General features: G+C 45.6%; 1 protein-coding gene across 12 annotated transcripts in view; it reads left to right on the top strand.

The window, feature by feature from the left end:
• Positions 1 to 15306, top strand: part of dnajc6 (DnaJ (Hsp40) homolog, subfamily C, member 6) — a 78795-nt gene extending 63489 nt beyond the window's left edge. For 9 of the 12 annotated variants that reach the window (XM_055861595.1, XM_055861599.1, XM_055861596.1 and 6 more), the window contains 8 exons: positions 9 to 404; positions 597 to 752; positions 7041 to 7139; positions 7623 to 7760; positions 8080 to 8427; positions 8648 to 8796; positions 8999 to 9175; positions 12303 to 15306. In XM_055861595.1, the coding sequence (XP_055717570.1) occupies positions 9 to 404; positions 597 to 752; positions 7041 to 7139; positions 7623 to 7760; positions 8080 to 8427; positions 8648 to 8796; positions 8999 to 9175; positions 12303 to 12404 (1565 nt within the window). In that variant the 3' untranslated portion in view covers positions 12405 to 15306. The remainder of the gene's footprint in view (positions 1 to 8; positions 405 to 596; positions 753 to 7040; positions 7140 to 7622; positions 7761 to 8079; positions 8428 to 8647; positions 8797 to 8998; positions 9176 to 12302) is intronic. The other 3 variants (XM_055861592.1, XM_055861602.1, XM_055861593.1) reach the window with 2 other exon arrangements.
• The last annotated feature ends 738 nt before the right edge of the window (positions 15307 to 16044 follow it).

Genomic DNA, 16044 nt, shown 5'->3' on the forward strand with positions numbered 1-16044 from the left:
CCATGTAGAGCCAAGCCGGTCCCAAGGCGGTCTGGACGGTCGTCCTCACGGGGAGGACAGCGAGCCGTCTGATGACGAGATGCTGTCCCTTTCCAGCCAGCAAAGCCACGCTAGCGTAGAGAGACCTGGAGGGGCTCAGGCTGGCACCAGGGGCCCCAAGAGACCCGAGCAGCCCCACGCCCCCCCCGCTGCTCCTCCTCCTCCCCCAGAAGAGGTGGACCTCCTGGGCCTGGATGGGGTGGCAGTGAACTGCCCCTCACCCCAGCCCCCGACCACCAACACCACCACGGACCTCCTGGGGGATCTGTTTGGGGCCTCCCCCCAGACAGGGAGTGGGCCCACTTCGGCCCAGTCCACCCCACAGAAAATAGCTCCTCCCTCCACCCTCCCCCGCCCCTATCCAGGTATGTAGTCAATGATTACTATAACACCATATAGCCATAGTTACTGATCAACTCAATTCAGGTTTATTTGTCTGTTTTTTACAAAGTCATTTTAACACAGATGTGGACATAGTATGTTAATCTAGAGATTAATAAAATGTATTGAATTGAATAGTAAAGTAATGGTTTATGCTTTTCTCTCTGTCCACCCAGCGTTGGACCCGTTTGGGGCGGGTCCAATGCCCAAGCCCCAGGAGCTGATGGGGTCCTTCCTGGGTCCAGCAGGTAATCTTGCTAACCTGGGGCAGTCTGGCCCCCTCCTGCATGCAGCTCACTCTCTATCCCCCACCATGCAGAACACTGGCATGGGTAAGGCATGACCAGACTGCATCTGTAGAGGCACTGTCTACCAATTAACGTTTCACTCTTTCCACTAACTATGTGACTGCTGTCTTTACACTGACATCTTTCCACTAACGTTTTACTGTATCCACTATCCACAATACGACTGCTGTCTTTACACTGATACAGTTGAAGTCGGAAGTTTACATACACCTTAGCCAAATATATTTAAACTCAGTTTTTCTCAATTCCTGACATTTAAACCTTGTAAAAAATCTCTGTCTAAGGTCAGTTAGGATCATCACTTTATTTTAAGAATGTGAAATGTTAGAATAATAGTAGAGAGAATGATTTATTTCAGCCTTTATTTATTTTATCACATTCCCAGTGGGTCAGACGTTTACATACACTCAATTAGTATTTGGTAGCATTGTCTTTAAATTGTTTAACTTGGGTCAAACGGTTCGGAAAGCCTTCCACAAGCTTCCCATAATAAGTTGGGGGAATTTTGGCACATTCCTCCTGATAGAGCTGGTGTATCTGAGTCAGGTTTGTAGGCCTCCTTGCTCGCACACGCTTTTTCAGTTCTGCCCACACATTTTCTATGGGATTGAGGTCAGGGCTTTGTGATGGCCACTCCAATAACTTGACTTTGTTGTCCTTAAGCCATTTTGCCACAACTTTGGAAGTATGCTTGGTGTCATTGTCTATTTGGAAGACCCATTTGGTGTAACGGTTTTCTTCCAGGGTTGAAGGAGAGGACCAAAGTGCAGCGCGGCTAGTGTTAAACATGTTTAATAAAGAACAAGTGAAACACTACAAACAACAATACAAAATAAAGAATGTGCAAAAACCGACACAGACCTATCTGGTGCAGACAATCACAGAGACAGGAAACAAACACCCACAAACTCCCAACACAAAACAAGCCTCCTATATATGAGTCTCAATCAGAGACAACGACTACCATCTGTCTCTGATTGAGAACCCACACTAGGCTGACATAGTAACAGACAAACTAGACACACAACATAGAATTCCCACCCAGTTCACGTCCTGACCAACTAAACACATTCAAAACAACAGAAAACAGGTCAGGAACGTGACAGAACCCCCCCCTCAAGGTGCGAACTCCGGGCGCACCCCTAAAACTCAAGGGGAGGGTCTGGGTGGGCATCTGTCCGCGGTGGCGGCTCCGGCGGTGGACGAGGGCACCACTCCACCATTGTCTTTGTCCACCTCCTTAGCGTCCCTTGAGTGGCGACCCTCGCCCCCGACCATGGTCCAGGAACCTTCACCAACTCCCCTCTACAATAGAGGAGACAACTCAGGACAGAGAGGTAGTTCAGGACAAAGAGGTAGCTCAGGACAAAGAGGTAGCCCATGAAAGTGAGGTAGCTCAGGACAGAAGGACAACTCCGGACTAGATGCAGCTCCGGACTGAGTGGCAGCTCCGGACTGAGTGGCAGCTCCGGACTGGAGGGCAGCTCATGACTGGAGGGCAGCTCATGACTGGAGGGCAGCTCATGACTGGAGGGCAGCTCATGACTGGAAGGCAGCTCATGACCGTAGGGCAGCTCATGACTGTAGGGCAGCTCATGACTGTAGGGCAGCTCATGACTGTAGGGCAGCTCTGGCAGCTCCTGACTGGCTGGCGTCTCTGGCAGCTCCTGACTGGCTGGCGTCTCTGGCAGCTCCTGACTGGCTGGCGTCTCTGGCAGCTCCTGACTGGCTGGCGGCTCTGGCAGCTCCTGACTGGCTGGCGGCTCTGGCAGCTCCTGACTGGCTGGCGGCTCTGGCAGCTCCTGACTGGCTGGCGGCTCTGGCAGCTCCTGACTGACGGACGGCTCTGGCAGCTCCTGACTGACGGACGGCTCTAGCGGCTCGGGACAGACGGGCGGCTCTATTGGCTCGGGACAGACGGGCGGCTCTAATGGCTCGTGGCAGACGGATGACTCAGATGGCGCTGGGCAGACAGATGGCTCAGACGGCGCTGGGCAGACGGATGGCTCAGATGGCGCTGGGCAGACGGATGGCTCAGATGGCGCTGGGCAGACGGATGGCTCAGACGGCGCTGGGCAGACGGATGGCTCAGACGGCGTTGGGCAGACGGACAGTTCAGACGGCGTTGGGCAGACGGACAGTTCAGGCGCCGCTGGGCAGACGGACAGTTCAAGCACCGCTGGGCAGACGGCAGACTCTGGCCGGCTGAGACGCACTATAGGCCTGATGCGTGGTGCCGGAACTGGAGGTACCGGGCTGAGGGCACGCACCTCAGGGCGAGTGCGGGGAGGAGGAACAGGGCTCTGGAGATGCACTGGAAGCCTGGTGCGTGGTGTAGGCACTGGTGGTACTGGGCTGGGGCGGTAAGGTGGCGCCGGATATACCGGACCGTGAAGGAGGACACGCGCTCTTGAGCACCGAGCCTCTCCAACCTTACCAGGTTGAATGGTCCCCGTAGCCCTGCCAGTGCGGCGAGGTGGAACAACCCGCACTGGGCTATGCAGGCAAACCGGGGACACCACCTGTAAGGCTGGTGCCATGTACGCCGGCCCGAGGAGACGTACTGGAGGCCAGATACGTTGGGCCGGCTTCATGACATCCAGCTCGATGCCCAACCTAGCCCTCCCAGTGCGGCAAGGTGGAATAGCCCGCACTGGGCTAAGCACGCGTACTGGGGACACCGTGCTCTTTACCGCATAACACGATGTCTGACCAGTACCACGCCCTCTCACTCCACGGTAAGCCCGGGGAGTTGGCTCAGGTATCCAACCCGGCTTCGCCACACTCCCCTTTATCCCCCCCCCCCCCCCAAGACATTTTTGGGTGAGCCTCTCGGGCTTCCAGCCTCTCTTACGTGCTGCCTCCTCAATCCAGCGCTCCTGGGCTGTGGCTGCCTCCTTCTCCTCCCAAGAGTGGCGATTCTCTCCCACCTTTGCCCAGGGTCCTTTTCCGTTTATGATTTCCTCCCATGACCATTCCTCCTGGTACCGCTGCTGCTGTTTCTGCTGCACTTTGCCACGCTGCTTGGTCCGGGTTTGGTGGGTGTTTCTGTAACGGTTTTCTTCCAGGGTTGAAGGAGAGGACCAAAGTGCAGCGCGGCTAGTGTTAAACATGTTTAATAAAGAACAAGTGAAACACTACAAACAACAATACAAAATAACAAATGTGCAAAAACCGACACAGACCTATCTGGTGCAGACAATCACAGAGACAGGAAACAAACACCCACAAACTCCCAACACAAAACAAGCCTCCTATATATGAGTCTCAATCAGAGACAACGACTAGCATCTGTCTCTGATTGAGAACCCACACTAGGCTGACATAGAAACAGACAAACTAGACACACAACATAGAATTCCCACCCAGTTCACGTCCTGACCAACTAAACACATACAAAACAACAGAAAACAGGTCAGGAACGTGACATTTGGGACCAAGCTTTAACTTCCTGACTGATGTCTTGAAATGTTGCTTCAATATATCCACATAATTTTCCTTTCTCATGAAGCCATCTATTTTGTGAAGTGCACCAGTCCCCCCTGCAGCAAAGCACCCCCACAACATGATGCTGCCACCCCCGTGCTTCATGGTTGGGATGGTGTTATTTTGTTTGCAAGCCCCCCCCTTTTTCCTCCAAACATAACGATGGTCATTATGGCCAAACAGTTCTGTTTTTGTTTCATCCGACCAGAGGGCATTTCTCCAAAAAGTACAATCTTTGTCCTCATGTGCAGTTTTAAACCGTAGTCTGTCTTTTTTTATGGCGGTTTTGGAGAAGTGGCTTCTTCCCTGCTGAGTTGATATAGGACTTGTTTTACTGTGGATATAGATACTTTTGTACCCGTTTCCTCCAGCATCTTCACAAGGTCCTTTGCTGTTGTTCTGGGATTGATTTGCACTTTTCTCACCAAAGTACGTTCATCTCTAGGAGACAGAACGCGTCTCCTTCCTGAGCGGTATGACGACTGCGTGGTCCCATGGTGTTTATACTTGCATACTATTGTTCGTACAGATGAACGTGGTACCTTCAGGCGTTTGGAAATTGCTCCCAAGGGTGAACCAGACTTGTGGAGGTCCACAATTTTTTTTCTGAGGTCTTGGCTGAATTCTTTTGATTTTCCCATGATGTCAAGCAGAGGCACTGAGTTTGAAGGTAGGCCTTGAAATAATTCCACAGGTACACTGCCAATTGACTCAAATTATGTCAATTAGCCTATCAGAAGCTTCTAAAGCCATGTCATCATTTTCTGGAATTTTCCAAGCTGTTTAAAGGCACAGTCAACTTAGTGTATGTAAACTTCTGACCCACTGGAATTGTGATACAGTGAATTATAAGTGAAATAATCTGTCTGTAAACAGTTGTTGGAAAAATGACTTGTGTCATGCACAAAGTAGATGTCCTAACCGACTTGCCAAAACTATAGTTAATAAGACATTTGTGGAGTGGTTGAAAAACGAGTTTTAATGACTCCAACCTAAGTGTATGTAAACTTCCGTCTTCAACTGTATCTATCCACTAACGTTTCACTGTATCCACTATCCACTATGTGACTGATGTCTTTACACTGCTATCTATCCACTAACGTTTCACTGTATCCACTATCCACTATGTGACTGCTATCTTTACATTGATATCTGTCCAGTAACGTTTCACTGTATCCACTATCCACTATACGACTGCTATCTTGATGATGATCCACTAAGGTTTCACTCTATCCACTATCCACTATACGACTGCTATCTTGATGATGATCCACTAAGGTCTCACTGTATCCACTATCCACTATACGACTGCTATCTTGATGATGATCCACTAAGGTTTCACTCTATCCACTATCCACTATACGACTGCTATCTTGATGATGATCCACTAACGTTTCACTGTATCAACTATACGACTGCTATCTTTACGATGATCCACTAACGTTTCACTGTATCCACTATCCACTATACAACTGCTATCTTTACACTGATACTAGTCTGCTGCTTCAGCCATGCTGTTGTGTTTGGTAATGTACAGATGTAGGATCTTAATTTGAACAAGTTTGCTAAAGCAGGAAATGTGAATTGTTGTGTGAATTATAATTAATGGACATTTTTTGTAGAGGTTGATACATTTTTTGCTAGGGCAAATCAAGTCTGCCATTTTTAAGTGGAAATTAAAAACTGTAGACACCTTTTTAAACCTTGAATACAATACAAGTTTGCATTTCCTGCCATGCAGGAAAATTCCTACTACAACAGGATGTCAAATTAAGATATGGCATCTGTATATGCATGCACATAATGAGTGATGATCAATGGGAATTCAAGCTGCAAGTTTTGAGGGAGATCTGAATGGAAGGGCTATTTTATGGTTACAGTTATTGCTATTGGTATGGTTCTGACCCTAGTTGGTTAGCTTAACAGTCATTGTATGCTGTTGTTAGCTTGTACGTTCTGGTACAATCTAGTCGGACACCAAAATAAGCTTAAATTAGATTTATTCACCACACTGGGCAATGTAGCTGCAAAACACTAATACAATTCACACAAGCATATATTTATACTTTCCGGTTAGGCAGAGTCACCTCCTTGTATTTCTAGGATAAACAATCAGTCTCTGTTACTGGGCAACAACCAAGTCAGTTCCTCCTATTGGTGTTATAGTGGCCCAGCCTGTGTCTGGAACCTTCGTGCTCCTCCATTCCTTTCACAGGACTTCTTATCAGTCGGGTGTTATAGTGGACCAGCCTGAGTCTGGAACCTTCGTGCTCCTCCGTTCCTTTCACAGGACTTCTTATCAGTCAGACGAGGCCTTGAGTTCTTGGGAGTACACATTCCTACAGTCCACTGCAGTCCACTAAATACTGTAATTACACTTCTCATACACAAAGAGCTTAAACCTAACATTACTTTCAATCTCTAAGAATACTTAAAAAACTGTATATAAGAGTATATAACTATATGAAACAGTAAAGATATTAGACAGTGTTATAGAACAGTAATTATGATCTGTCAGCTCTAACCCCAGACACATGGCTCCTATTCAACCCTTATAGAATCGTTCTTACACTCAGAGAAATGCCCCCTTTGTACTTTCACTCTGCCTGAATACAATGCACATAGACCAATGATAATTACTACTGCTAGGCTAATTATACAATTACAAACAGAGGGGCTCAATTGAGGGGCTCAAAGGGAATTCAAGTCAGATAGTATCCAACACTATGGTCATTGGTGATAATGTGGTCATAATTTGCATGACTTCATATCTCCTTCCTCCTATTGTCTGTGAGGTCTGTCACTGACGTTTCTGTGTTCTAATAGGCCGCAGCTCCCCAGTCCCGCCCACCACCCCTGTAGTCACTATTCAGCAGCCTCCCAACGCCATGGGAGGATGGGACTGGAACAAACCTGCAGCTCCAGGTAAACTCTATTCATGTGTAACATTCATGGACAACATCTGCAGACAGGGGTCTGAGAACAGAGGAATAACCAGCTGCCAAGAGCAACAGAGAGCTATGGCATGCCATCATCCAGCGTGCTGTGCTGCCATGAGCAACAGAGAGCTATGGCATGCCATCATCCAGCGTGCTGTGCTGCCATGAGCAACAGAGAGCTATGGCATGCCATCATCCAGTGTGCTGTGCTGCCATGAGCAACAGAGAGCTATGGCATGCCATCATCCAGCGTGCTGTGCTGCCATGAGCAAGCAAGCGTGTGTAATATCAGAATGGACTAAATAGGGACCTCTGCTGGTGCTTATGAGAATCATATTTATAGAACTTCAGTGCATACTTCTTTGGAAATAAGAATGTGTTCTTAATTGACCTTCCTGGTAATATAAAGGCTAAATAAAATAAAGTATTGTATAGTATTTCAACTGTGTTATTGTGTGTTCTGTGTGAGGAGGTGGTTTCAGTATGGGCAGCAAGTCAGCCAGTACCAGTCCTACTGGGTCGGTCAACAACACTCCCACACACCAGGCCAAACCCAACACTCTGGACCCCTTTGCTGACATCGGAAACCTGGGGGGAAGTCTGGGAGGTCAGCGAAGGCTTTAAGTACTGTTCTAACTGATACTTTAAATATGTTATGTCCAGGGGAGGCTGTTGGGAGGAGCTGTAGGAGGACGAGCTCATTGTAATAGCTGGAATGGAATCAATGGAACGGAGTCAAATGTGGTTTCCATGTGTTTGATGTGTTTGATATAGTTTCATTGATTCCATTCCAGCCATTACAATGAGCCTGCCCTCCTATATATTCTCCCCCCAGCCTCCTCTGGTTATGTCATGTCATGCTATGTTATGTTATGATAGTTGAGTTACAGCTTCTGTAAACACTCCACTTACATCTCTCTCTATAGGAGGATCTGGGTTCTCCAGTAAGCCCACCACCCCTACAGGCACCACCCCTGCTGTCCCCCCCATGGGCTCCCCCTCACGGCCTCCTCCCTCGCCCCAGCACGGTGGGGGCTGGCAGGCCAACACAGGCCTCCCCTCCTGGAAGCCCGGCGGTGGTGGTGTTGGAGGGCAGCCAGGGTGGCAGCCCCAACCCCAGGGTCAGAGTGGTCCATCCCCCCAGGCCAAGCCCAGTACCAGCCACTCCATGCCCCACACCTCCCCCTCCAACAGACCCAACTACAACATCAGCTTCTCTGCCATGGGAGGAGGAGCTGCTCCCAATGTAGCCGGGAAACAACAGCCCAACATGGGTGAGTCCGTGGGAGACTGGTTGTTATCACACTGGGATGGATAGACTGTTGGGTTGTGTTCCCCCCCAAAAGGACTCCTGTTGCTCTGTATTAATGTACAAATCTGCCACTTGAAACTGACCTGCATGTGTGTGATCTGTGCAGGTAGTCATTCATGATATGACTGCACATATACTGTATTATAAGTGGATGAGACAAGATGTTACTTTCTCTCTCCCAGGTACCAAGCCCAAAGTTGCAATGGCTAACTTTGATGACCTGCTGTCTGGCCAAGGCTTTGCTGGAGCCAAAAAGAAGGAAGGTCCCAGGACAATAGCAGAGATGAGAAAGGAGGAGATGGCTAAAGAGATGGACCCCGAGAAACTCAAGGTAGTCTTACAGTGGCCAATCACTAGCCTTGGACCGAGAGTTGGAGAGTGTAGTGAAGATATAAATACAGGGGGGAGGAGGGTCCAATGTTGGACTGTCTTTCGACAACCAAAGAAAAACAAGCTAGCTATCTCAAGATTTTGAAGAAGCCCTGTGAGCTCCGTGTTGTATCTGGCCCAGACTCTCCCCCCTCTACCACCAGATTCTGGACTGGATCGAGGGGAAGGAGCGTAACATCCGGGCCCTGCTGTCCACCATGCACACGGTGCTGTGGGAGGGGGAGACCCGCTGGAAGCCTGTAGGCATGGCTGACCTGGTGACCCCAGAGCAGGTCAAGAAGGTCTACCGTAAAGCTGTGCTGGTGGTCCATCCAGACAAGGTGAGAGGGAAGGAAGAGGTTAACTCTACACACACATGCACATGTACCTCATACACATGCACGCACACACACATACTCATGCAATCACACACACACGCGCGTACACACACACACAGGGGGCATCATGCACCCCAAAAATCTGAGGGTGCGTGAGGATGGCTGGGAGGTGGACTGGAGGCTAGGCCCCCCATCCTTTAAGTTGAAGAATTTAGCATTTTTCAAACACCTCAAATTTGCTTGTCCCCATAGGAGAACCCTTTTTGGTTCCATGTAGAACCTATTTTGGTTTTAGTTAGAAGCCTTTTGGGTTCTATGTAGAACCCTCTGTGGAAAGGGTTTTTCATGGAACCCAAAAGGGTTCTACCTGGAACTTAAAATGGTTCTTGAAAGGGTTCTCCTATGGGGACAGCCGAATAACCATTTTAGGTTCTAGATAGAACCTTTTTTTCTAAGAGTTTAGAGCTATGATCACTATGCTTAATTCTATTTTGTATTTTTCTGTATACCTCTTGAGCTGTCTGTATCCTCTGTTGTGGAATATTGAGTCAAATATTTACACAGATACTGGAACTTGTGAATTCAATATGCAGAGGCAGTCGGCACCCCAGATGAGTTCCGGTTTCTGTGTAAATATTTGACTCAATATTCCACAACACCTCCTGACTGGCAGTTCTTTTTTTTTTTAAGAAACCAAATATGCTTCTCTGCATTTCTGCTAAAATCTAGGTAAAAGGTTGAAAGGAATGTGTCTTATTCAGTACCTTTAGTTATGTATTGCTTTTCTAAAGCAGGGGTCTAAAACCTTAACTTGCCCAGGGACGCCGATCATGTTAGCAAAACATAATCCGGTGAATGATAATGGCAAGGACAAGTAATCAACATTTTAAAATGAATAGATTTGATAGATAGTCTTTCATTATTCTGACCTCCCCACATAATTGGAAGAAGTATAAACTCTAACATAGCCTATTAGCTCGACAGGTAACTCAAACTAGGGCTTTGACGATTAGGAGATTTGGGGTAAGGATTCATTGGCATGCAGTTATTTTCATAATTGTTATTTTTGTTGCATTTTTTGTTCTTGCTTATAATGCATCATAACATCTTACAAAATTAGCTACTATACCTAATAAATACAACACAGCTTTAGTAACACCCTTGTCTCAAAAACAAATGGACTGCTTAGAACTTTTGGAAATGAAGCTTCTCCCAACTGTGCTGTTCTCCTCATGAGATGATTACCAACTTTACCCACTTCATGTAAAAATGTAAAACTGCTTTCGGGTAAACTAAATCTACTTTAATATTAAGTTGAATCCCCCTTCTCTTAAAATGTATGTATTAAGACGATAGTGGTGATTATTATACGATAGCTGTGCTCCAAACACATTCACTAATAACAGACGATAGTGGTGATTATTATACGATAGCTGTGCTCCAAACACATTCACTAATAACAGACGATAGTGGTGATTATTATACGATAGCTGTGCTCCAAACACATTCACTAATAACAGACGATTGTGGTGATTATTATACGATAGCTGTGCTCCAAACACATTCACTAATAACAGGTGTTTCAATGGTTGAACAAAGGTTAGCAATGTGTTGACAAAAGTTAATGTTCAAGTCAAGAAAGCTTGCCAGGAGCCAGCGTCACTTGCCGTGACTGGTATTGGGGGGTGCTTTTTCAATGCCTACTGTCAGATTCTCCAGTGAATATAATTAGCTCCAATGAGTGTAATTTGCTACTGTTCAAAGTTTTGGGTCACTCAGAGATACAGTGTAGATAGACATTGTTAATGTTGTAAATTACTATTGTAGCTGGAAACGGCTGATATTTTATGGAATATCTACATAGGCGTACAGAGGCCCATTATCAGCAACCATTACTCCTGTGTTCCAATGGCACTTTGTGTTAGCTAATCCAAGTTTATAATTTTAAAAGCCTAATTGATCATTAGAAAACCCTTTTGCAATTATGTTAGCACAGCTGAAAATGTTTGTTCTGATTAAAGAAGCAATACAACTGGCCTTCTTAAGACTGGTTGAGTATCTGGAGCATCAGCATTTGTGGGTTTGATTACAGGCTCAAAATGGCCAGAAACAAATACCTTTCTTCTGAAACTTGTCAGTCTATTCTTATTCTGAGAAATGAAGGCTATTCCATGCGAGAAATTGCCAAGAAACTGAAGATCTCGTACAAAGCTGTGTACTACTCCCTTCACAGAACAGCACAAACTGTCTCTAACCAGAATAAAAAGAGGAATGGGAGGCCCCGGTGCACAACTGAGAAAGAGGACAAGTACATTAGTGTCTAGTTTGAGAAACAGACGCCTCACAAGTCCTCAACTGGCAGCTTCATTAAATATTACCTGCAAAACACCAGTCTCAACATCAACAGTGAAGAGGCAACCCCGGGATGCTGGCCTTCTAGGCAGAGTTCCTCTGTCCAGTGTCTGTGTTCTTTTGCCCATTTTAATCTTTTATTTTTATTGGCCAGTCTGAGATATGGCTTTTTCTTTCAAACTTTGTCTAGAAGGCCAGCATCCCGGAGTCGACTCTTCACTGTTGACGTTGAGACTGGTGTTATTTTGTTATTTACTTTCTGCAAATAAATGCTCTAAATGACAATATTTTTATTTGGAATTTGGGAGAAATGTTGTCAGTAGTTTATAGAATAAAACAAAATGGTCAATTTTACACAAACACATACCTATAAATAGTAAAACCAGAGAAACTGATAATTTTGCAGTGGTCTCTTTTTTCCAGAGCTATATATATATACAGTATATACTGTCTAACTTGATTGATAGCCTGAAGTGTCTTCTTTGTAGCTGGTTATGAGGTTGGGAGATTGAGAACCTATCTGGGCTAGCTAAAGACAACTTCATACAATTACTATATGGCTAGTAGTATTGCAGAGAGAAAAAAAAAAATTGACAGGACAAATTTGTGTGGGGAAAGTGCCCCTGTACCCCCTACGGGTATAATGCTTCTACACACACACACACACAAACAAACACCAGATATGATATAGTGAGGTTCTGTACAATAGACACTTTTCACCTCTGCAGTAAATTACAACGTGACTGACTGATGTTTTCCTCCTTGTCCCCTCTCCCAGGCCACTGGACAGCCCTATGAACAATATGCCAAGATGATTTTTATGGAACTGAATGATGCCTGGTCAGAATTTGACAGCCAAGGACAAAAAGCACTCTACTGAGCTGAGGGAGAGAGAGAAAGAAAGAGTTCCTGCCGACCCCCTGTGATCAATAATCAAGCCCCCACCGGATCTGACTCCCCCCCTCTTCTTGTCACTGTCCTGTAGACTCTACTCCATAGAGACTTCAATAGCCAGACTAACAGAAAGATACCTGCCTACCAACCTACCTATGCATCTGGTGGCAGCACTGTCCAACTGTCCAACAAGAACTGTTGAACCCTGTCCTACATGTCCGAGTCCTGAACCAAGCAAAGAGTCCTGAACCAAGCAAAGAGTCCTGAACCAAGCAAAGAGTCCTGAACCAAGCAAAGAGTCCTGAACCAATTAATGCAGAGTCATCCAGCTGTCTATGGAGACATCACCAGAGTGATACTGTCCACCTAACACCGGACATGGGTGATAATGACATACCTGTGGTCACAGTGTTGCTATATAGAGCAAGACGATGCCAATGTTTCACACACAGTAGCATTAACACAGTGTTCCTGTCAGTCACCTGTCAAGACGATGCCAATATTTTACACACAGTAGCATTAACACAGTGTTCCTGTCACAGTCACCTGTGTGACTTTGAAGTGAAGATCTGGAGCCAGTGTTGGGAGTGGATGGCCTATTCAATTAGGCACTGTACCACTGACTGTAAGGTCTATACACCACAGTGATCTCAGAAATACCATGTCAAATAATTCAATATAGAGCAATCTCACAGAGTTTCCACCTGAGTTGCCTATCTTCATGGAAAAGCTACTGTTATCTCTGTTATTTGAATTACCAATTTTGATCAATGTGCTTCCACAGAACTCCACAGGAGACTTCTAGGAGAGAACTAGACAATTGCAAGCCAAGGGTATCATGTTTACGTTCTGACAACAACCTAGAGACTCAACTTGACATACAGTTAGTAGGTGAAGGTAGGCAGGATATTCGTTGTTCCGCCACCCCCTTTACTACCTACGGTGGTTGGTTCTTGTGTTTTCTTGCCCTCAGTCTCAGAAAGGTGCAACATGTATTTAGCTATAACACAGAGAGTAAACTCAGCTGCAGTCTATTGCCAGTCTTAAAGCTGGAATCCACATTAGGTGAAACACTGCCACCGGTCGCCCCAGGCGCATTTGTTATTGTTTTTGTTTTGTTTATGAAAAGAGGAGAGGAGTCTAGAGAGCGAGATATCCAGCATCTAGCATCTTGGTTTTTAAAAACTCTGCTGTTCTATCGAGTGTGCAATCATGTCCGAGGGGGAAAAAAGCAGTGTTGCTTATTTGAAGTAACGTCTTTGTAATATCGCAAACGGATGTGGCAGTTTGACTGCTACGGATTCCAGCTTTAAACATACAGTACTCACTCTCATCTTTACCGTCACTGGCTAGTGGGCAGCAGGTAGCCTTGCGGCTAAGCACGTTGTGCTAGAAACCGGAAGGTTGCTGGTTCGAATCCCAGAGCTGACTAGGTAAAACATTTGTTGATGTGCTCTTGAGCAAGGCACTTAAACCTAATTTCACCTGTAAATGTAGTGTCTACAGTCTGAAGGAACCAGTGAGTAAAGGATATTATCAATATCAGAGAAAGTAACCCATATCACACTGCTGTACTTATCTAAGTAAGTACAGCAGTGTCTTAACTGCTGAAGTTTCATCATAGTTACGTGCAGTTTTACTTCATATTATGTTCATTTATTGACTCATTTCAGATGCTTCAGTCCCTCCTAATGAAGAATCTTTCATTTTATTGTGGGTAATGTTTAGTAACATGCAGGTGGTGTATTGTCCTATTCATGCTTTGCTGTATCCTCTAAAGCATGTACTTTTAAGTCATGACAAATATTTGAAGTGAAATTCTGATTGATCAAAGTTAACTTGTCATTGATGAGGGCTTTTATATTTACATTAGTTTGAAGCATATCTTTTTTGCATGCACTGACTGGGCGAACTTGTGGAAGGACTACAAGACTGACTATATCTTGCTACACATGGAGGCACATCATTCCATAATACATTACTATACTTGAGTGTATTGGACCACTATCAAGCTTGTGAGATCCTAATGTAGGCCCCCTCTAACCCTTATCTGTGTAAAACAATACATTTGGTAGACTGGCACATCTATTTCATCTGATACAACCATTTCCCTGTTTTATCCCCTGCATACTGATGTTGTCAACCAGAGGAGCCGGGTGGGATACGCTATAGGAGGACCAGCCTACTCTGTTGTCAACCCTTTCCTCTGTGAAAAGGCCACACCTGAGTTGTGGACTAACGTGAGCACTGACTGACCACTGACCAGTATAGAACTAAAGAGACTGTCTGTCCACTGTAGGCTCTGCTTTCTCTGGTGACTATACCAATGGCAGAAGCTGTGGCTGTGTAGTATGTATGTATGTACTGTGTGTGTGTGTGAGAGAGAGAGAGAGAACCCCTATAAGCTCCCTAGCTGACTGAAATCTCTTGTCTATCTGCTAACTTAAGGCAATGTTAAAACGCTAACCTCTCTCTATATAGTGGATGAGTGTTGTTGAAACTGTTGTACGTGAGGATGTGATACGATTTGGATACAACTACTGTATGTGTTTGGTTGTCGGCTGTAAAAGTATTACTACTAAAAATGTAAACCGTTTCTGTCAGTGGAGGCTGTTGAGGGGTAGGAAGGCTCATAACAATGGCTGGAACGGAGCAAATGGAATGGTATCAAGCACATGTAAACCATGTGTTTGATGTATTTGATACCATTCCACTTATTCCACTCCAACCTTTACCATGAGCCTGTCCTCCCCAATTAAGGTGCCACCAACCTCCTGTGGTTTCTGTGTTTCTCTTTGTGGGTTCTGTTTACCCTTGATAAAGTGATATCAAGTGCAATGCACAAATAAATAGAGAAAATGAAAGTCAGAAACAACAAACAAACGTCATCTGTGTCTGTCTTCGTTCTTAGTGGCACAATCTAGCCAATGGCATAGTGGAAGGGTTCTACTGTGTTAAAGAGCTGTAGCTGTACATACGTGTAGATGATGAGGACATTACTGTGTGTTATGAAGAAATCAGATTTGTAAAGTGATTAGTCTGTAAGTCAGAAGGAGCAGAACCATTTATTACCATCCTGTTCAGCAGTGTTTCCCAACTCCAGTCCTCCAGTACCCCCCCCCCCCCCCCCCCCCCCCAACAGTACATATTATCGTTGTAGCCTTGTGCAAGCATACCTGATTCAACAAGCCTTTGATGAGTTGAATCAAGAGTGTTTGTCTGGGGCTACAACAAAAATGTGTGTGCAGTTTGAGGTACTGGAGGACTGGAGTTGGGAGCCATTGATGTACAGCTAACTGCTTGATTAAATGAGGGATACAAAGTGTATTGAAAGCTGGTGCTTCCACACATGGTGTGGTTACTAAGTTAATTAAGCAATTAACATCCCATCATAAGTAGGGTCATGTATAAAAATGCTGGGCAGGCCATTATTTTGGCTACCATGGCTATGCCCCCATAGGATGATGATGCCCCCATCCACAGGGCATAAATGGTCACTGAATAGTTTGAATAGCAGGAAAAAGATGTAAACCATATGCCATTGCTGTCTCAGTCACCAGATCTCAACCCAACGGTGAACACGCATAAAGATGGCAGAATTCAGATATGACGTCATTGTTTTAGCA

This window comes from Salvelinus fontinalis, chromosome 14 (assembly GCF_029448725.1).
Source record: "Salvelinus fontinalis isolate EN_2023a chromosome 14, ASM2944872v1, whole genome shotgun sequence".
NCBI lineage: Eukaryota > Metazoa > Chordata > Actinopteri > Salmoniformes > Salmonidae > Salvelinus > Salvelinus fontinalis.